General features: G+C 37.7%; 1 protein-coding gene across 1 annotated transcript in view; it reads left to right on the top strand.

Moving 5' to 3' along the window:
- Positions 1 to 10,872: 10,872 nt before the first annotated feature.
- LOC149184662 (mitotic checkpoint protein BUB3.1-like) overlaps positions 10,873 to 23,256 on the top strand; it is a 60,223-nt gene continuing 47,839 nt past the window's right edge. Inside the window, exons 1-2 of the mRNA XM_089417645.1 lie at positions 10,873 to 11,149; positions 11,266 to 11,396. Of these exons, the coding sequence (XP_089273771.1) occupies positions 11,024 to 11,149; positions 11,266 to 11,396 (257 nt within the window). The 5' untranslated portion in view covers positions 10,873 to 11,023. The remainder of the gene's footprint in view (positions 11,150 to 11,265; positions 11,397 to 23,256) is intronic.

The raw sequence follows: 23,256 nt of genomic DNA, 5'->3' as shown, positions 1-23,256 counted from the left end.
TAAAATTGAAAAACACCAAGTTTTTCCTATACTGGACTCGTTAAAATTTAACAGTAAAGGACCTGTTAAAAAACAGGAAAGAACCACTCCTTCTTAGGGTTCGAATTTTAAACTAAGTTGGACTCATCCAAAGGATGAGCTTATAAACAAGCAAATGTTATCCTCCTCAAGCTTGTCAAAAATAAAGAGGTACTTGCTAGAAATGGTGGGGGAAAAGAGAGAAAAATGAACCTGTTTGTTATACTTTGTGTTTTAGAAAAGCAGTTAACCACTCTTGAACATGACACTTTTTGTTTACCTGGGTTGGGAAATCCTTTGCCTAACAGTTAATCAAACCATATTGAAAGTCTTCAGCCAGTTTCTGGGTATTAGCTTTGGGTCAATTGTCACCAAACCATCTGCAGTGTCGTTATGTGTTCAAGAGGTCAGTTCAAATAAACCATTCATTTGTAAAATATCTGTCATCCATTTTGACCATCCCTGAGTTAGTCCTTGCCAAATATATTTCTTCAAACTTGATCTATGATTTCGTGTTGTGGGCTTGCCTACGACAGATCGATTTCTATCGACTTCAGCTCATTATCTAGAAAGATGATCTAGAAATCATCGGTACCTTGGAATCTGCATGCCCTAATGGCAGGTTTCTCGCCTTCGACAACAGGTTACATCATTGACCTTCGATCAAAGGATTCTATGACATGTTCGACATCAACTCATCTATTCACATTTCATGGATTGTACTGAGTACTTTGAGAGCCATTGACATTACTGGTGGTTTCTCTCACACTTGTTAACAGTTCACATTATTGACTGGTAATCAAGTGGTTTCTACCATGTTCGACTTCAACACATTCATTCACATGGATAGAATCGTACTAGTTCGGGAAGCAGAAATCAAGACCCTGGATCTAGTTTCCACCATCCAGACTGCGAGGAATTTTGTTATTTAGTGGACTATCCATAAACAGATGGTTGCGTCCATACTGTGTCTACACATGTCTATACTCGTGATGTATTACAAAATCATTCCTGTACCAGAGTAGTTTAGTTAGTTTTCTAGTCATTTTTAATCTGAGTATGGGAATGCCTACCTCAGCGATGATATGTTCACATATATATTTTGCATTGAATGTTTTTACACGTTCCGACTGGGGTGTCCACTGGATGATCCTTGAAATGATAAAGTACTTTCACTCTTAGTACATGAAAGACTTCATTTTCATCTATTATAGACTTCGCACTTTAGGGGGCAATCTGTTGCACTAAAAATTGTCACCTTGACATTCTATAATATGTATGAGTCCATTATCACTCATACTTCCCTCCTTTGCAAGTCTTAAGCCTCAGTTCTTCATATCAAGCCCTAAAAATAAGAGAAAGCCCTCAAAAGTCTATAAAACTCTGGTTCTGCACTTTCTCTTAGCCTTACTTGCGGTCCCGCACCTAAAGGTCATGTCCCCTGCGCACCTGACCGCTCTGTCTTTGTGTTATGGGTGCGGATCCCTGTAAAAGTAAAAAAGGCGCAAGTATATTCTTAAAAACTCACTTTGAGTCATTTCTAGAAGCTTTTGGAAGGAATCTTGAGGTGGCAAGTTCGCTCCTTTAAGGTTCATGCATCCCATACCTTAAGGAGCTAACCCCTTGATGTGAGGAGCTTATCCCTGTAAAGGAGGACTCTATCCCTTCATAGGTGGACCTATAACCTCCTTCATTTGCACTATAAAATGAAGCATTGGGCTGGTTACTTGGGGGGTTGAAAGCTGAATATTTTTGAGGTGAAATGCTGTTGGAACTTAGTCTTCCTAATTGAGCTTTTGTGAGGAAAGATTACATACCTCTTTGATCTCATTTGGAAGAGTGTGAGGCTTGTCAAAGTAGAGGAGATTCCTATTTCGGACCTTGGGAGGAGCTTGTACAACATCAAGGCACCAAAGGTTGTAAAGTTCTTCTATTTTCAAAGTTAATACAATCAAGTTTATTTTTCTCAATAAGCTGTGTTTTATGGTTTATTTTATGAATTCCTTGATCATCATAATGAACATGATTTATTATATTAGCTATGCAGGTGTTATTTGATGTGTGCTTGTTTGTGATTGTAGGTTCTCAAAAGGAAACTCTTTCGGATGGTTGAAGGATGGCTGCTACAAACTAGCGTTGGACTTAAGGTAGGGTCTAAACACCTCTATAGTTTTTATTAATGAATCGCAATATGTTTAGAGAAAGGTAGATTTGCTTGTTCTGCTTGTTGCTAGATATCTTTTGATACTAGGGAGATCGGCCTTGTCCGCAAGATCGATTTATCCGGCCAACAATATGAAGTACCAAAGGCCTCTATCTGTTTCGACCAACATTGTATAAAGCTAAAGTTTGCAGTTGCAAATATTCCAGTAGATTGTATTTTGGGCAATATCTTTTTGGGCGTAGTTGAACCACATGGTTCAATAAGACTGAAAGAAAATAGAGCTAGCTATTTTATCATTGTTCCAACTTCTAAAGGAAGTTCAAAAAGAATAGAGATGCCATACATCTTGTTGGGCAGTGGAGGTCCCGCGTAACTGTTTTGGGGCTGAGAGCCTATAATTTAGGATAAAAATATTGTAAAACTCCGAAATATGCAGAACGCGAAATGCAAAAAGTAGAGTCAAAGGGTTGTACGCCCAAAGAAATAATATAGAATAATAGGGAGTTAGTTGGCCTACCCATGGTCCGTGGACCATGGGAATGTATAAATAGAGTGGGGCTCTAAGGGTAGAAAGCAATTTTTCGGAATTGGAATGAAATATAGTGCTATGGGTCTGTGAAGATTGGATGTGCGTCTGTAAGTCCGAGTCGAGGGTATTGGGTGGTAGATAGAGGCTCTGCAGCTGAGTGCGCAGAGGCCTGGTAGAGTCCACAGCTGTGTGTGCGGACCCCTGCAGCTGAGTGCGCATGGTAGATCTAGATGTATCGATGATAAAGTGGAAATAAAAGATAAGTTGATTCTGAAATACTGTGTTAAATCTGAACTATTGTGGATCTGCTTGATTTATGATTAATATCTTTGATGAATCTATATGCGAATGTTTATGTTCTGGGTTAAGGCAAATCTATATCTTTTCTGAATGCGCGCACTAGTTACCTTGATTAAATGTTTGCTTAAAGACCCTCATAAGTAGATCTGATCAATTAAGTAATAGTCTTAAGGAGTAGCCCTAGTTCGGATCTGTGCAGAAGCAGAGCAACGCGAGGCCACTAACGGTGCGTGAAACCTCTAGATCACATCAAGACATCCCAAGGGTTTGGAAACCTGGTTACAGCACCCTCCCCTGCTACCTTAGGTGAGACCTCAGTTCGCGCTCCGCAGGCTGTTGCCGAAAGGGACGGTAGCTGCGGGATTTGTTTGGCTAATTACGTCATCCGAACCTGAGTCAGGCCCATACAAGCCAACACATCTCTATCTAAGAGTTTCTACTATGGTCCAGACAATTAAAGACTGGAAAAAGTTGAAGCTAAATTGACAGATCTCAAAGATCTGAAATCTACAATACAGGTAGAAGAGCAGTTGAAAAATCCTCTGATCAAAAGAAAAATTGTTGATCTCAAAAAGAGGATAGAAGATGATTGTTGTTCAGAAGAGCCAAATGCCTTCTGGCACAGAAAGCAGCACACAATGGAACTGCCTTATAAAGCAGAATATACTGGGAAACCTTGCAAAAGTAGAGCAAACCCAATGAATAAGGAATACAAAGAACTGTGTGAAAAAGAAATCAAGCAGTTACTAGACCAGAAGGTTATCAAAGAATCTGATAGTCCATGGAATTGCTATGGATTTTATGTAAACAAAAGGTCAAAGCAAATCAGGGGTATTCCAAGACTTGTGATAAATTATAAACCTTTAAACTTTGTCCTTGCTGATAACACCTATCCTATTCCTCACAAAGGAGACCTTATAGGAAGGATAGCAGGAGCAAAAGTATTTTCAAAATTTGATTTAAAATCAAGTTTCTGGCAGGTTGCCATTTCTGAGAAGGATAAATTCAAGACTGCTTTCAGCTTTCCCGTAGGACATTATGAATGGAACGTAATGCCTTTTGGTTTGAAGCATGCTCCCTCAAAATTCCAAAAGGTGATGGACTCCATTTTTAAGCCGTATTTTGACTGGATTTTGGTCTATATTGATGATATTTTAATCTTCTCCAAAAATATCCAAGATCACTTTAAACATGTACAGACATTTGTACAAATAGTCAAGAGAAATGGTTTGGTCTTGAGTAAAAAGAAGATAGAAGTATTTCAAACTTCTGTAAAATTCCTTGGGCATACTATATTTAATGGCCAAATATCACTGCAAAAACATGCCCTGGAATTTTCTGATAAATTTCCAGATGTCATCACTGATAAGACCCAACTTCAGAGGTTTTTGAGATGTCTCAACTATGTTAGCAATTTCTATCAAGACTATGCAAAAGACAATAGCTTGTTGAATCAAAGATTGAAGAAAGAACCACCTCAGTGGTTAGAAGAACACACCAGAGCAGTTCGACAAATCAAGGCCAAGGTAAAAACACTCCCTATTTTGTATGTTGCTGATGATGACGCTTTCAAGATTGTTGAATCTGATGCCATTGACATTGGATGGGGAGGCATCCTTAAACAAAGAAAGGAAGGAAGAGAGCAAATTGTTTAATTTGATTCAGGAACATGGAACCTTGCAGAACGAAACTATTCCACCATAGAAAAAGAAGTTAAAGCTGCGTGGAATTGTATAGATAAGTTTGAAGTCCATATGGTTAACAAAAAGTTTCTACTTAGGACAAATGCCTTGGCTTTAAAAAAGGTATTAACCAAAGATATAAAAAAGCCAGGTGAAGCTAAGTTTGCTAGATGGCAAGCCTTATTTGCTAACTTCGATTTTGAAGTAGAGCACATTAAGGGAGTAGAAAATTGTTTGCCAGATTTTCTCAGCAGGGAATATATCCAGCAACAAGAACATGTGATGGTGATTGTTACAGAATGGGATCAAAGTCAAAAACAAGAAACTCTGAGAACAATCCCTGATAATCAGAGTTGGTTTGAGTATAGAGAAAATTGGAAGCCAACCTGGCAGTTGAGAAATACAAAAGTATTAGATGCAAACTTGCAAGCACATACAGATATTTTGCATCTAGTACCCGAAAGGAAAGTGTACCCTAAAGGTAGGAAATGGATCCATGACATGGTCTATACAAAAGTAGAATAGATGCACTCCTTGCAGAAGATGCCCTTAAAAGTGATTTCCACGACATCACTATGATTTGGTCCCATGGTGGAATTCAAAGAGGAATCTATAACAGATATATCAATATAAATCGCACTAGAAATCTTTCTTGGCCAATAATGACACGTAATGCAGCCTTATGGCCTAGAAATGATCCTAAGCTTATTTTTCCTAACACGGTCTATGACTTTGCAGGATATAAGAAGCTCTGGTGGGACATGCTAAATGTTGATGGAAAATATGAAACCCACTACACCAAAGTAAAATTTGGGACAACTAGGATTATGTAAAGGAACCAACAGTGCGAGTGGTTCCAAAAATGGTGGACAGATTACGGGGTTAATAGAACAACTATTGATCCAATGTACTATGAGGCATACATGAGGCTAGGTTGCAACATATATTTTGAACATAATTTTCCTGATTGCTTTCACTCTCCCTATAACACTGTTAAAGATATGATGCCACTCTCTAATAATGAAATCCTAAGAGAATATATGGGAAGGCATTATGAATGGCTTGTCCTGACAAAAATAAAACATCAAGTTATTTTAAATAAACCCATGATTGTCAGGAGGATTTTTACTAAAGCATGGGATGAAAATCTATACAAAAGATTTCGGTTCCCCGAAATCACAGTCTTTTGAAGGTTCCCGTGGGCCTGTCCTTAAAAGGTTCCACTTTGTAATAATGATGTTCAGTCATGAGGACTATTCATGACCAATTTTCTCGTGGGCTTTTCTGTACAAAAGCATCCACATTGTAAAAATCTTGTTAGAATATTTTCCGTGGGATTTGATAAATCATCCACAGTGTATTCCAGTACAAAGATTCTTCAGTCACGAGACTCGGAGCACTTCTCCGACTTTTGGTGTGCTTTGAGCCACATCTCCATGACTGACAGAATATTGGTACAAAAGTTTGTCGGCCCAATGTCTGGATGTTTGTCCCCTCCTTTTCCTATATAAGAAAGGGGTAAGGCTCATTCAAGGCATTCGAAGTTTGAGAGTCTTAGAGTCTTAGAGTTTAAGAGTCATAGAGTCTTAGATTTTAAGAGTCTTAGAGATCTGAGAAGCCTGCGGATCAGTGTGCTCGGCATTGGTAAGAACCTAAAGTGGCCGGATCTAGTGGAGTTTTAGAGTCTTTAGTCTGTATATCCCAAGACAGAGTCCGTGTGTTGCCAAGAAGCCTTCGGTAGTGCTTTCTCCTCTATGAGAAGCCGAAGGTCCGATAAATGCAAACATAGTCAATCTCTGGAAGGGATACTTGTTAATCAGTTCCATTTTCAGAAATAATATAAGAAGAGTGTTATCCTTCATTCTGCATCTGAGTACTCGTGAGCTTACATAAATGTTTTGCTGTGTAGTAGTTGTTTTCTATTTATCTTTGCCTTGAAGTTCGCCAGAGGTTCGCCAAAGGATAGAAGGGACGCCAGACCGTTAAAAGGCGAGGGAAGTCGTGTGAAAGGTCGACAGAGCGTGAAATATCCAAGTAGGTTCGTGTATGGGTTCATGTTGGGTTCATGTAAAGGAAGATAGTTGAAGACAAGCGAAGAGGCACAGCAAGGCCAAAGGTGAAGCAAGCTTGTGTGAGAAGCCCCTGCTACACTTATATTAATAATAAATTTTGTGATAAAGAAAATAAACAACAAAATCTTAGTATTTATACACTTATATTAATAATAAACTCTGTGATAAAGAAAATAAACAACAAAATCTTTTTTGTTCTCATGGAACATGGACGTAATAAATAAAATATAAAAAATACAATAATGCTTGGATATTGCCGAAGTGAGCTTATGAAATGGAAAACAGTTGAAGGGAATGAAATATACCTTTATCTACATACACAAGTTTTCAAATACTATTTTTGAATATGTATTTTAAATCTATATCACACATTAACTTTCTTCAAGATTATTTAGTGGTTACAAATTGTTATTTTCTCTATAACTAGAAAAGTGTTTGAATAATACTTTCCTTTTGAGTATTTATATTTTATCTATAATACATACATTAATTATTTTAGTGGTTTTTTAGTTTATGTATTGTGGAGGGGAATATTAAAGAGTTTTATCTCTCACACACAGATGGAATGAAAGTAAATGAAACAGGGAGTACTTCTCCACATTTCGTGGATGCTAAATTGGATAAATTGTCGGCCTTGATTATAGAGCCTTGCCCCAAGGGAATTGAAGAGACTCAAACTAATAATCAACAACAACTATAAACAATATCAAGGCACTAACCCTCTCAAACTAGTAATCAACAACAACTATCAACAATATCAAAGCATTAACCCTCTCAAACTAGTAATCAACAACAACTATCAACAATATCAAAGCACTAACCCTTGGGGCTAGTACTTATCTTACATATATACATAGGTTAAATATTTCGGGTTTCTTTTTAGCTTATGCATTGATGAACAAGAATATTTGAAAATTTAAAAATTAATAATACCATCGATAGATATCATTCCAACATAAATCTTTCTAAAGTGAACAACAGAAAATTACTCATTTTTATTGCAATAAATGTTCTATTTATTATAAGTAATAAATATAATTTCAAAAATAAAATAATTGTCTCTAACTATTAGAGGATATGCACATATTTACAAAAAATATCAAATTTTATTTTCATGGAAATTTTATTTCTTACCACTAAAATTAACATATAAAACTTGAAAAAAAAAAAAAAACAAGGATCTCTAACACTTAAAAGTTTCATTCAAAATTATAGAAAATGTCAAATTAAGAAAGACAATATTATATATTAAAAATTACTCTAAATTATAATAAATATAAATATTAATACATTTTAAATTTTATTTCAAACAAATTCAACACCCATTACAATTAATTTTACTTACTTATTATGAGCTATAATGATTATATAGTATTTATATGCTTACATTAATCATAAAATTTGTGATTAAGAAGATAAACAACCATTTTTTTTGTTTTCATGGACCTAATAAATAGAAAATCAAAAACGAAATAACAAGTTTCGTCATTGAATAAGAAAGAAAGAAATAAAATTATTTTAACGTCCACGAGGCTAAAGATAGCCTATTGGACATATTACTTCTTCATTTGGTTGATGTATTCGACCCTTTTCCCATGAAGCCTCACAATAAGCTCTCCCAACTTTTCGACAAACCCCTGGCTAAATAGATTATCCCAAGAGCTAGTTGCCATAATATCTACATAACTTTCCCTTTTGTCTTTAAAGGCCTCACATTCTAAAATGAATTTATTATTATTATTATTATTATTTTATTTTTTAATTTTAATTTTAATTTTATTATTATTATTTTAATTATTATTATTTTATTTATTTTTATTTTTTATTTCGGAAGAACAAAAAATGCATACTCTTTCCTCCCACACTTCTTTTGGCCTTTTCCAGCGCCCTGTTTCACAACGGAGTTGATGAGAATTAGTCCTTAATTGAGCAATAAGAATTTTGGCTCTCCAATAAATATTGACCTCTATGAACACTTTTTATCGATGACTATGAGTGAGATTAAACACTTCAATATAGTATTTTTTCTTTCTCTCCAACTCCTTATCCCAAGTACGCTTGTGGAACTTATCCATTACAAAAGCTTTTATCCTTTTACTGTTTATGGGACACGTGTTCAAGCAAATACCCCATTTACTAAACCATTTGTTATTTTGCTGCATCCAAGTCTTTTTTCTTTTGCACAATATGTCATTAAAGTCCACCTTGGGCCATCTTCCCTCTTCCATTTGCTCAATTTTTTTTAAATACCTTATGACTTGCACCATAACAATTGCTTCAATAGGAGCAACCCTTGTTTCACTTAACAAGATAGCATAAGGATCTAGACTTTTAATTTTGAATTTGTTTGTAATCAAACACTTTTAAATTTTCTCAATTTGTTTTCACTGCATGTCAGATGTACTGTTAGCCCACCGTTCACAACCATAAAGAATCACCAGAATCACTAGAAGCCCAAAAAAGAGTTTGAGTGGTTTTCCAATCCCATAACTCTGCCTCTCTACACCTATTTTGAAAAACACAAAATGCTTTCCACCCCCCCAAAGTTTTTTTCTTTCTACATCCATCCCAACTTAGATTTTTGTTGAAGTCAATTCCGAGGTATTTTTAATCCGCAACTTCTTCCAAAATGTTGCCTCCAAAGTATAACTTATGCTGGTTATGTTTTCTTTTTTTAGAGAAAACCACTACAAATATTGACTTGCATCCCCGCCCTTCTACAAAAATGATTAAGGGATAGTAAGTGCTCTTGTAAACCACGAGCAGATTTAGCAATCATAATAAGGTCATCTGCATACAAAAGAAGCCTTATAACAAACTTGCCCAAATAGATACCATCACCCCCTTGCAAATTTAACCACTCCTAAAGCTTGTTGATATATAAACCAAAAAGGGTAGGAGACAGTGGGCAACCTTGCTTGACCCTGATATCACTTCTAAAACTTTTAGAAATGCCTATTGAAGTTTTAATTTTGACTTTCACTTCTTCATACAACCTATGCACAATTGCTCTCAAATGTTTAGGAACCCCAAGTTCCTCCATTTTGTGCCGAAGCTTATCCCTAGGAACTGTGTCAAACGCTTTTTTTTGAAATCAACAAAGCAACAAAAGACTTCTTCCTTTTTCTCCCAAACATTTTCAATGATGTGTCTTAAGGTTATACAATGGTCAACTGTGGAATGTTTATGTCTAAAACCTACTTGCCCTTTAGCACATTTATCTCTTTCTTCTGCCCACTTGCTAATTTTATTTTCTGGCATGCTTCCACATAACTTTGCAAACAAAGGGTTTATCACTATGGTCCTATAATTAGAGGTATTATTGACGTCACTGCTCTTGAAAAGAGGTATTGCTAGAATAGTTGTCCAATCTATGGAAACCCCTGTTGTATGATGTTACTGATTTTTTTTGTTTTTCCAGCATCCAACTTCTTGATACCCATCTCTACCTCTTGCACCATGAAAAGTTCAATATCAATGTTGACCAAGAGGAGAGGGTCAACCTTGGGATCCTCCTCATAGAGTTGTCTTGCATAGTCAAACCATTTCGAAGTTGTAATACTATTTTTAGTTTGCATCTTTCTTGGTTGGAGCTCATTCCAAAATAATTTGGGATTATTTTTCCAAAGCTCGAAACCATGAAATTGACCTTTTTCTTTTTTAATATCTACTTATAAGCTTTGAGTTTTATGTTATCTTTATTTGGTTCTTTCCACATTCTCCTTGCCTTTTTGCATTCCTCATCAAACCAAGCATTCACCCGAAAACAATTTATTTTAGACTTCTTAGTTTTTACTCTTTACAAAATGCCAAGTTATAGAAATCTTTACCAAGATAAATAATAATTATTATTTTTTAACTTTTTACACCATATTTACATTTCAATAAATTCAATTGAAATTTGTTTCTTCACTCCACTTGATAATTTTTAAATTACAATACATTCAGATTACTTCAAACCAAATCCTACCAAAATCTTAAACTCCTCCAGAAAGAAAATAAATTAAATAAATATTTATATCGAAAACTCATCATTCTGCTGGGTAATGGGGGGAAGTGGGTTCGTATTCAAATTTGTGAGCTAGCAGGCCCGCCATTTGTTGATACATGAGCAAGGTCCGAGGGTACCAAAACTGGAGCTACAGTGTTAAAAATCACTTTTTTAAATATTTAAAACAGTTCGGCTTATATTGGCCAGCGATCAAAGTCTGCCAGAAGAAGCGTCGATTTAACCTCAGGAGGAAAGGGGGAGGAAATCATGGCGGCAACGTCTCCCGTTGGTGCCGGCTCGGGACGGGAGCTCGCGAATCCTCCCACTGACGGCATTTCTAACTTGAGATTTTCCAATCACAGCGACCATTTGCTCGTCTCCTCATGGGACAGAGTGAGTAAATCGTTTTATTATTCTTCTTCTTCAATGGCTGCCTTCCCGCATTATCGGTACCTACAAGAAACTCACATTTTTATTATCGTTAACCCTTTTATTTTTATATTTGACAGAAGGTGCGATTATATGATGCAAGCGCGAATTCGTTAAAGGGTCAATTCGTACACGGAGGTCCGGTTTTAGATTGCTGTTTTCACGACGACGCATCGGGTTTCAGTGGAAGTGCTGACAACACTGTGAGAAGGTATGGCTATTCAGCTTCGTGTTGTTTCTTTCTCGTCCTTGAGGGATACTAGGGAAATTTCAGTGGTTACTTAGACACAAATGCAATGCCCAGATTTAAATAAAGTTAGGGTATTTCAGCATGTTCCGCGAGGGTTTTAGCGAAGCTTAGGGTTTTTGAGCAATTCCGCTAAATAATGTGCCGAAGTTCTCCAGGTTATCCTGGTGGCTGTACGTCTACCACAGAGCTTTAAGTACATTTAAGGTCCTTAGGTTCAAGTTGAATTAAATTTAGGGTATTTTGGCAAGTTTCTTTGAAGGCTTATGTGAAGTTTAGGGTTTTTGGTAACATCCACTCGACAATTTGGCGATGTTTTCCTAGGTCATCTTGGTGATTGTATGTCTACCACAGAGCTTTAATTACCGAGCTCGGTTTGCTGATAGGCACAGCGTCGGTGTTTTCATCCAAGTTTAGCCTGACCGCACTGTGTGCGTGTGTGTGTACGCGTCCGTGAGCACAATTCCTTGTGCAGTTTAAAATGCATCTGTTGGCAATGGCATAGTGTTGCTGTAATTATATTGGCAATTTCATCATCACTTAACTAGTTGACTACCATTTGCAGGCGAGTGGTAACTACTGCACGGAAACTCAAACATTGTTAATTAAAATATAGTATAAGCCACGTAATTTATAGCTACAAATGTTCCTTTTTCTTTTTCATTACAGCGTACAACCTAATGACATTCTTTCTTTGTCAACCAGCGCTGTTTTTCCACAATGTGACAAAACTAACTGCATTTGATTAATGAATAACTCAACTGCAGACAATTTTCTTGTTTCAACATACTTCACTTCCAAATGCATGGGATTAAATGACGCTCTATAACTACACTAATTCCTTGTAATGGCAGAAACTGAAGTCACATTTGGAAATGGCCAGCCTAGCTGCTGTGCCACTCCATCTTATGTCTAGAAGTGGAACGGATATGCTGTAACAGCTTCATTTCAGTTGGCTGCTCAATCTTTCATGTGCACGTATTATAAAACTAGTTCCACCTGTGTTGACAATATGCCATTCCATTTGTCTAACCGAACAGATAATTTGTGTGATTTGACATTTAACCATTGTATTCTTCTTAGAACACTTGTCTAATGCTCAAGAAGAGTATTCAGTGGCTCCTTCTCTAAGCAAATATTCACATGTAGACTAGGACACTCTTAGTTGTGAGCTTGTGCCTTTTACTATAATCATCAAGAGAGTTTGTGGTCACAAGCAGATAATGCGAATACTTGTTTTGGCATTTTAGAATTGTTGCATTTTGTGGCAACGATTGAATTCTATCCAGCAAAAAACCGCTCTGAATTGTATAGATTCCATCACACCAATAGTTTGCAGCATTCCAGTATTTCATCACCATAAGAAAAGGTGCTCTTTTTTTTTCATAGCTCACTATATTGAAGTGTTAGACGTTTGCATAGGCACATTCTTTCAAATTTAAGCATGTACAGAGTTAAACACGTGTTCTAATTAATGCGTGCCGAGAATTTTGTATAACAATATAGTGTCTGTAAAGTACAATAGACCTATGTTGCAGGAACTGCACCCTCGGTCCTCCCCCTACTCCCCCCCTCCCCCTGCCTGTCCTGGTTCTGGAGCCTGGAACCTCACTCTGGACAGAACCACTCTTGAGTCTGTGGTTCCAAACTTTGGGACCACGGTCCCTTGAAATTAAGACGCTCCCTGGTTCAGTATTGCAATGTTTAGGCTATGTTATGATCTGCAACATCTCATGATGCTAAAGGCAGGGGAACGACCTAATGTTTGGGCGAAACTGATAGCATTCTTAGCACCTAAATTCATCTAAAGCTTGACGTCCAGGTTCAAGTTTACTATTTCAGATCTGAGTTCATCACTATGGTTACTGCTATGATATTTCACCTAAACGCTGCACATAACACATGATCACATCATCTAGTGAAGCATTGAGTAACTTGACACACTGTTTCATCTGGTTTTGGGGTCTTAACTCTGTTACTGCATCAGTTATGATGAACATGTGATTTCTGTTGTCATTTCTTTGGTCCTAACTTATGTAGAAATACACATGTTTTCATATATTGTGCAACTAGTTTGAAATTTTGGATGTTTCTTCCCCATTATATATATATATATATATATATAATGTTTTTGGAAAATGACATTTCCGATGCTTCTGTTCTCAAAAATGTTCTCGCTCCATGCAACCTTGCAATAGACACCACTTTTGCAAATTATTGACTTGAATATGAAATGATAGCAAAAATAAACTCAGAAGAAATAAAAGAAGGAGATATTTATCTAATGCATTGATCCAGGTGGATATTGGTGGCCACTCGCCAATTCCACTTGGACCCCCACCATTGCTTCTTTCAATTTTTCAGTTTTCTTAATTGTAGCACAATTTACTATTTTTAGCAGTTTTTGGGTCCTAAACTTCTGGAGCCGTTTTGAGACCCTAAATGGCGTTTTTTGGAAATCTATTGCCAATGATTTTTTTGTCTAAAATCGTCTTTTCCGTCGTAGTCCTTGGAGAGATCTTTTCAACGGGCTATCATGCGCGTCAAACGGAGATCATATGACCAAGTCACGATGTGGGGAAGTTGGTTTCCAACTCACCCCAACGGGGCCCATAAACTCTTGGTGTTATGTCTCCTCGGGTTAGGGTTTTGGTTGTTTAGGGTTTGCTCTTATTGTTCAATAATAAAAAGGTCCTTGAGCCTCATTGTAAGGCAGTTCAGAGGCATGTAGCCTCCACATCTCTTCTCAGAGATAAGCTACTATCGCCCTAGCTGGTTTATTTCCATTTCTGTTTGTAAGCATATTTCAGTATTTCACATTAATGAAATGAAGTATTATTTCCGCTGCATCTCTGTGTTTATGGTTATCTCTGTAATTTGTTGCGTTCCTATTTAAATCCTGATCAGTGGTATCAGAGCAGTTTGCTTTTCTTCTCTGTTTTCCTTTGCATGTCCTCAACGAAGTCGGGATATAAGGAGTTAGGGCTTGAACTGGTCGAACCTTTGCAAGACTAGCCTCGTAAATCCCGACGGCCTCCCATGGTGGATGAAAAGAAAGACGAGGGGCCAGGAGATCCTATCAAAATCTTGCTCGAAGAAGCCCTTGAGTGACAAAGGAACGCGATGATGGACAACTTTGCCCAGATCCTTCAGCGGCTACCCGAGGCGAGCATCGGCTTCCAACAGCTACTCTGAAAACTCCACACCGTTTAAGGTACAAGTTAATTTTGAAATCCCCATATTCGAGGGTCAGATAGACGTAGATGCCGTCGATAAATGGTTAAATGTGCTAGAGGGTTATTTTTCTGTTCATGATTTTTCCAGTTGGGAAAAGATTATTTTCACTCTTCTCAAAGCAGCCCCCCATGTCAAGAACTGGTGGGAAACCTACTGCGAGCAGAAGGATGAAAGTACATGCTCACTATTTTCAGCCGCACCCACTTGGAATTCATTTCGGGATGCCATCAAGGAGCAGTACTACCCTGTCGGAAGCTATGAAGATCAATACATAAAGTGGACCACGCTGCGGCAGGGAAGGGACCAAGACGCGTCTGAGTTTACTAATGTTTTCCATACCCTTCGCACAAAGTTGGGTATTAAGGATTCAGAGCAGCATTTGGTACTCAAATACCGCGGCTGCTTGCACAAGTATATCTAGGAAGAAATAGAATTCCCGAACATCTTCTCGCTTGGCACGACATACCGATATGTTGTCAAGGTCGAACAAAAGTTTAAATAGAAGAAGCGAGACTTTGGATCTGCGAATTTGAAGCAAGGGAAAGGTGCCCCCAAACTGCAGAACAAGGACAAAGCCAAGGCGGGGCGGTCCAACATACTAGACACTCTTGGAGGGTCAGCATGTTCCAGATTTTCACCTCCAGGATGCCCTGTTATGCCACTAGGGTCACCTTTGTGTTCCTTCAAGCGAGCGTGCCAAGATGATTTGGGAAGCACACTTTAGTCAGTTGCCGAGCATTTCGGGGTTGAGAAAACGGTGGGAGTACTGCAGAAGTATTTTTCTTGGCTGAATCTTCGACAGGATGTCGGGAAGTACTTCAGATCATGCATTCCCTGCACCATTGCCAAACCGACCATCAAAAAGCAAGGCCTCTATACCCCGTTGCCTACCCCTAGTTGACCTTGGGAATCCATCTCCATGGATTACATGTCAGGGTTTCCTTCCACCAAGCATGGAAATGACTGTGTTTTTGTGGTCGTCTACAGATTCTTGAAAATGGCCATTATGGCGGCTTGCAAGAAGAATATCACAGCAGAAGCCACTGCTAAACTCTTCTTTGAACGAGTGTGGGTACACTTTGGGATCCCACAGAATATCATCTCAGATCGGGACAACAAGTTCCTCAGTACATTTTGGTCCAGTCTTTGGTCGATGCTGGACACCAAAGTCACTAAGTCCACAGCCTTTCCATCCTCATATTGATGGCCAGATAGAGGTTGTCAACAGGATGATCGTACACATTCTGCGGATGTACAACTCAAAGCATCCACGCACATTGGACGAGAGCCTCCCCTGTGTTTGGCACAGCTACAATCGCGCTCTCCACAGCTCGATTGGCCACAACCCTTTTCAGGTGGGCTTGGGATTCCAGCCACTATGTCCCATTGATGTGGCCATGCCATTTGCAGCTATTCATGCAGATTCGGCTCATGTCCAGTCGGAAACAGATAAGGCAAACAACTTCATTGAGCACATCCAACATATTCGCCAACAGGTCCATGACATTCTGGAGAAATCAAATGCCAAGTACAAGCAGCGACATGATCAACATCGGGTACCACACAAGTTTCAAGTGGGAAACAAAGTCTGATTGCATTTGCAAAAGGAACGCCTTACCGGAGCCTATCAGAAATTTAGACCATTTCGATATGGTCCTTACACCATTAACAAGGCCGTGGGAGACAATGCATTTGAGCTCAACATTCCCCCATTCCTTGGCTTGCACCCAGTGTTCAATGTGGACCGCCTTCGGCCATACTTTTCGCCATTACTAGACACATCTGACATTGCAGAACAGCTCACACCCATAGAGTTAAATCCAGATTGCATGGAACAAGCTGCAATTGATCAGATCATGGACACATAGATCAAGCACAGTCGCCAGTAGAATATCCAACTGTATCGAGTTGTCAAAGTAGGCTAACTCCTTCACCAGGGCAAGTGGCTCACCAGGGACCAAGTTCAGCAAAAGTTCCCTCATCTCATGGAGGAACTCAACGCAATGGGGACCATTGCTTCCTAAGAGGGGGAGGAATGATCCAGGTGGATATTGGTGGCCACCAGCCAATTCCACTTGGACCCCCACCATTGCTTCTTTCAGTTTTTCAGTTTCTTAATTGTAGCACAGTTTACTATTTTTAGTAGTGTTTTGGATCCTAAACTTCTAGAGTTGTTTTGAGGCCTTAAACGACATTTTTTTGGAAATCTACAACCAATGTTTTTTTTTTGTCTAAAATCGTTTTTTTCCGTCGTAGTCCTCGGAGAGATCTTTCCAACGGGCTATCATGCGTGTCAAACGGAGATAATATGACAAAGTCGCAACCCCGGGAAGTTGGTTGTCCAACTCACCCCAATGGGGCCCATAAACTCTTGGTGTTACATCTCCTCGGGTTAGGGTTTGCTCTTATTGTTCAATAATAAAAAGGCCCTTGAGCCTAATTGTAAGGCAGTTCAGAGGCATGTAGACGCCACATCTCTTCTCAGAGATAAGCTACCATTGCCCTAGCTGGTTTATTTCTATTCCTGTTTGTAAGCATATTTCAGTATTTTACACTAATGAAATGAAGTATTATTTCTGCTGCATCTCTGTGTTTATGGTTATCTTTGTAATTTGTTGCGTTCTTGTTTAAATCCGGATCATGCATACAAATTGCAGAAGGGTTGGGGGTACTTGCACATTGAAGTAGATTGCACTTGCAAATCCAAGTATTGGAGGCCGAGTTTTCTAAGAGATCTCAATGAAGAGTCAAAAGTAGATTTCATTGATTGATTGTTAGACAAAATCAAAACAATGAGGGGCAAATCCCAATACAAGATAGAGTGTTCAATCCTTAACTCATGGCCCCAGCTACCTTTATGGGGCAATTAGTCCTTTGTTCTAAACAGATTAATTATCCATTCTTCAGAAAATAATCCATCAATTTTTTTTTGCATCAATTTATACCATGCAAATTTTATAGAACTATAAAAGAATCAATGATTGTTTAATTAAATTTGCCATTTTTTTTTTTAATTTAACTCTCAATTTTTAGTTACTTTAAATAGTTTTCTTTTAGTATTGAAAAAATATCAAAACACGACAAAATAATTTTATGTTATTATAAATCCCTAAGTTGTATTCACTATTGCATCCCATGGCTTGTCATTTTCTTGAGGATTTAACCATTTACTTGTAGCTTGGTGACTTTGCTTGATGCCGTTGCGGCTTGTAACCTTCATGCTTGAGCCTTGACTATTTGAGTTGCAGTTTGTGTTATGTGTGTTGCAGCCAACATGTGCCCAGTCCTCAACAAGGGGCACGATTATTCTAACTTCTACAGGTTGCATGATTCATATGAGTTTGGACAAACTGTTTTGCACTTGACCCATGACTCTTTTGCAAGAAATAATCTCTTTCCACGATTGGATTCTATCTTAAAGTTATATCATGCGTAGAATATCATATAAGGTTTCTTTTCAAACTTAGAAATTTTATGTCTTTAGAGATTCCATGAATCCAATACCTGTGAGTTATCAGCCCATTGTCAACAAGTTTCAAGTTTCAACCCTTTAGGACAATCTTTTCATGTATAAGCCAAATCTGAAATCTCTGCAATTAATGCAGATTTACATCAGTAAATTTGTCCTATTATTGTTCAATATCAATGTTAAATTCTCTAACAATTCTAACCTTTGCTAATGTTACATCAACAAAACATACAAGTGTTGGAAATTACCAAACCATGAAGACAATGATAGCGAAAACTCAAATCTATGATAAGACAATTTGGACCGCTGAAAGCTTCATAAGAGATGAAGTTCAAATACATCCTCTTAGCTTGGGCTTTTAAATACATATTCTTAGCTTATCCCAAATTGGCATGGCCCTTCAAGCTCTCCAAAACCTTAGCTAGGGAAAACTAAGAAAAACCCTAGTTTCGTTATAGATACTTCAACAAGCTAGAATCACCTACAACAAGTCCTCCTTGTCCTCATGTAAGGCATCTTCTTTTCTCTTCTTCAGCAAGGGTCTATCACCAAGCTCTAACTCCAATGCCTTCTTAGGGATTAAAACCTAGCCCTCGACTTTAGATAAAGATTGTTAAAGTACAAATAAGATTTTGTGTGTGTGTGTGCGTGAGAGAGAGAGAGAGAGAGAGAGAGAGAGAGATTAGTGATCCTCTTACATATCTAACCCAACTGTGAAAAATAGTAACCATAAGTGAATGATTGTATATGATAAAGATTCTCTTTTTCCTCCTCTATTTATACAAGAGGTAAGGGATGTCTATAATGACAAGTGGATGTAGCCCACTACAAGCAACCAACATGTTACGAACAAAGTTCGTACTCACAAGTTAAATACTCCAGAATACTTGGAATATGAAGATGTTTGTTGAAGATATACATATCTATATATATATATATATATATATATATATGTATACATATATATATATATATATATATATATATATATATATACACACACATGATGAGAGTGTCACAATGAGGGCCCGCTTATATACCTAGGCAAACACCCTTTCATGAATGGTCACGTTCGTAGAGACATGCCTCTTCTATACTAATCACTAATTAATCATTATTATGATTGTTTATTGTTATTTATATTTACATTATTTTTATATATATTATATTCATAACATCGCCTTCCTTTCTAGGAAACTTTGTCTTCAAAGCTTATTGCTGATAAGACTTGTCATTTGTTTCTTTGTCTTGTAATCTATTCACATTTTTCAGATTTTTTTGTGTTGTCATCTTTGATGATACAAGATGTGTTGAAAATGTAGCGAGCAAGGTCTTTTGGCTTGTGCCTTAGACAATGAAGACCTTGAATTGTCCTTCGGAGTTAGACTTCAGTTGTGATGAGTTATTTCTAGTTTACTAGAATAATCATCAAGTGAACATGCATAGAGTTGGAGCTTTAGTTAAGTGGAGTCTTCATCAGTTTGTCTACAAAATGAGGTGGCAATTAACAGTTTAGTTAGAACGAGTTAGTCTTCAGTCTTGATTGAAGGAAGAGTGAGTTAGATCTCCAGTGTTGATTGGAGAGAGCACAAGTTAACAACTGCAATGATTATAGGAAGGAGAGGGATTAACACTCTTAATTAACTCGCTATTAGAGCTTGAGTTCTAAATTTGAACTAGCCTAATTTAGCATGGATCAAATCTATAAAAGAAGGACGAAGACACAAGGAAAATACAATTGTTTTGTGCACGAAGGATTGTGACAAGATGGAGCTCAGGAATTAGTGTGAGAGAGCCTTGATTGTGGAGCGCAAGAATGGTGTCCTAAAGAATAGGAACACAAGTGCGCTAGAAAATAGGAGATTGATTGTGCACAAAGACGAGGAGTCAGGTCCTAAGAATAAGAGGCAGGAAGTGCACAATGATATAGGGATTTCCCTTATAGAATAGGAGTTGATCTGCGCTAGAGAATAGGGCTCATGTGCGCTACGAAATAGGGACCTAGTGCACAAGGATTAAGGAGCCTCTAGTGAACAAAGATCAAGTTGAAGAAAATAGGATTTGTAGAGCAAGTCAAGGAGGCAATAAAGGAACAATTGTGTGCTAGAGGGCTGAGATCAAGCAGGATCAAGGCTAGCCAAAGATTGTATCAACTGAGAATTGTGTGAGAAGCAGAATGCTCTCTCAAAGAGAGACAAATTGCTTTGTAATAGATTCAATTGCTCCAAGAACAATCAATAAAATAACCACATCATGTAAGCAGGTTTTCCTGAGAAAAGTATGTCAATTTGTGTGATGTGTTTTTATCTTTGTGTTTTTATTCTGCTGCATATGAATTGCTAAGAAACTCTGTATCTTGGTGAAAGTTGATTAGTTTCAATTTTCAGTTATTCATCTAAGTAGTTGCAGAGTTTCATGGAAACTTTAAGAAGATGATAGGATCCTCTGAGTGATAAACAAAATTGTCGCACTAAGAAGGGATTTGACCATCCTAAATCAATATTTTGTGGAACTTTGCAATTATTTGATAGCTGGGATAAATTGTTATAAGAAGAGTGGATTATGCAGACATCAGTGTTCTTTGGAACATAAGTTTGTTGTTTCTATTTTGAGGGACAACAAGTTAAATTCTCCAGAACACTTGGAATATGAAGATGTCCATTGAGGATATATATATATATATATATATTGTATGAATGAGAATATGATGATGAGATTGTTACAAATGAGGGCCCACTTATATACCTAGGCAGGTGCCCCTTCATGAATGGTCATGTCCTTAGAGACATGCTTCTTTTACACTAATCACCAATTAATCATTATTATGATTGTTTATTAGTATTTATATTTACATTATTTTTATATGTACTATATTCATAACATAGCAAGACAGAAGTAGGTCAACACATCAATGAATATGAATAAGGAAGGCTCCAAGGCATGAGTGCCACTCCCCAAGGTTCAACTCACTTCCTCTAAGGTTCTAAAGCTCCATGGATCTCCAAGATCATGTGCTTCCTTGGGGACTAACACACCTACATGTCCACTTCCTTAACCTAAGCATCCTTAAATCTAGTGCAAGCCTCCATGCAAGAAGTCAAGATACCCCATGTTGTCTAGGGCTGAACTCTCACCTTTGGAATCCTTAACACCCCTCCAGTGAAAGGTGTTCTCCAAGTAGGTAACCTTCCTCCATGTGCCAACAAAATAAAGAAGTCTTCAAACTGCTTAAGTCTCCAACGTTCTTAGGAAAAATGTCATACAAGCATCCACAAAAGATCTAGCATCTAGCAACTCAAGGGTTAGCCACCTCCATTATATAATTCCATCATGAAACATCAAGGGTTAACCATACACTATGCACCCCGCCTCTCATGAAGTATCCCCAAACATGGTATAAACATGACTTTTAGAGTGACCTTTCTTTTGTAAATAAGATAAGTTATATTACTGAATAGAAGAGGTATTTACAAAAGTTGGTTTGTGCGAGACTATTTCTCCAGCACAAGAACCAACGATCCTGGCGATTTTGACAGTTAAATTGACAGACATTGAGACTTAACAAAAAAGAAGCTTGGTTTGCTTTGAGAATTACAGTGATCAAAACAAGGTAGACAAATAGAGACCAAAATTGTTGTTGACTCCAAAAAGAGACCAGCAGACTGAGTTGAGTCGAGACTGTTAGCACTAAGAGCCTTTATTTTCTGCTCTGTAGTCGTTGTCGCGTTCTTTGCCGCGACCTTGCATCTAAAAGGGAGACATATCAAAAAGGATCTTGCTGCACTCATTAGGGGTTGGGACTTTTAGAGTAACCTTGAATGGTAACACTATATGTTTTTAAAATTTGAAAGTTTTGAAATAGTTATCATGATGACCTTAATGACAATTTTTTTCATAGATTTTTCCATTATATATATATATATATATATATATATATATATATATATATGAATTTCGTTGTTATTGAATTTGAACATGAATGCAAACCCTTGTACAAATTTATAATACATGTTAAGCACATAGTGCCCATGACCTATGACCTCGCATTAAAAATAATGAGCTTATTAACGATAGCTCATTTACATATGATTTTGTTTTAATAACAAAATTGGTGTTTTTGGAGACACAACATGCTCTTCCTCTTGGGAAATTTTGTTTCCAAAGGTTGAGTCTTTGGCCTTTTATTAGACAAGTTCACTTGCATCAAATCTTAGGTTGGAAATTGAAGAAGCATCTTGTGAGGTCACGTGAAATGATGGTAGCTTGAAGGTTGATTTGCACTAAGAAGTTGAATAGGATGGTAATTTGCTCAATGTTGGAAATGTTCCAAGTGGTTGTAAGGATCTAGGTATGTCTTAGACATTTTGTTCAACAGGTCTGCATTACACATGTACTAGTATGCTTGAGATGAAGAGAAATACAACTCTTGTATTTTTCCACCTGAGAGCTCGATGTGCTACTATTCTTCGCCACCTGAGCCAACCATTGTGCACCCTCGCTCATCTGTTATGATTGTATGTTTGAAGGTGGGCCATCCAACCCCGAAGGTATGATCTTTCGTTATGTAATTGAGTGCTTATGTTTGCTTTTCTTGGGCACATTTGGGCATGGATTAGCGGGGGGATTTGGTGGAAAGAACAAACTTTGAATGTACTCTTATTCCCTTACCTCCACCTGGGGGTTAATTTTGTATCCTAGTCCTGTGGGATCTCTTTTATTGGCTATTAGCTTTAGGAGTGGCATTACATGGGAAACCCTGATTTTGCATGGTCTCGCTTCTCGATACCATTACAGGCCCTTTTCACATTTTCCCCACCTTGGTCACAATTTTTCCATTGGGTCCACAAGGTGTTAGCCTCCTCTTCCCCTAGTCCACATTTTGGGTTGGGCTTGGAACGATGCCCCAAAAGTTGATGCAGCTAAAAAGAAAGATAAACGCATAATATGATCACATACTACAAGAAATGTACCACAAAATGCAAAAGATGGTCGGGACAATAAAATTTAGCACGTGGACAAAAGCCAAACATGAGCTCTACCCCTTATCATTATGGCCATCACCTTGGTTCCTAGGGCCCCTATGAGTGCTCCTTGTATCATTAAGGAACCCATGAATGT

The sequence above is a fragment of the Pinus tabuliformis genome, chromosome 3_2 (assembly GCF_031772625.1).
Source record: "Pinus tabuliformis cultivar Carrire ecotype Pingquan chromosome 3_2, CPIR1, whole genome shotgun sequence".
Taxonomy (NCBI): domain Eukaryota; kingdom Viridiplantae; phylum Streptophyta; class Pinopsida; order Pinales; family Pinaceae; genus Pinus; species Pinus tabuliformis.
This window is presented reverse-complemented; position numbering and strand designations above follow the sequence as displayed.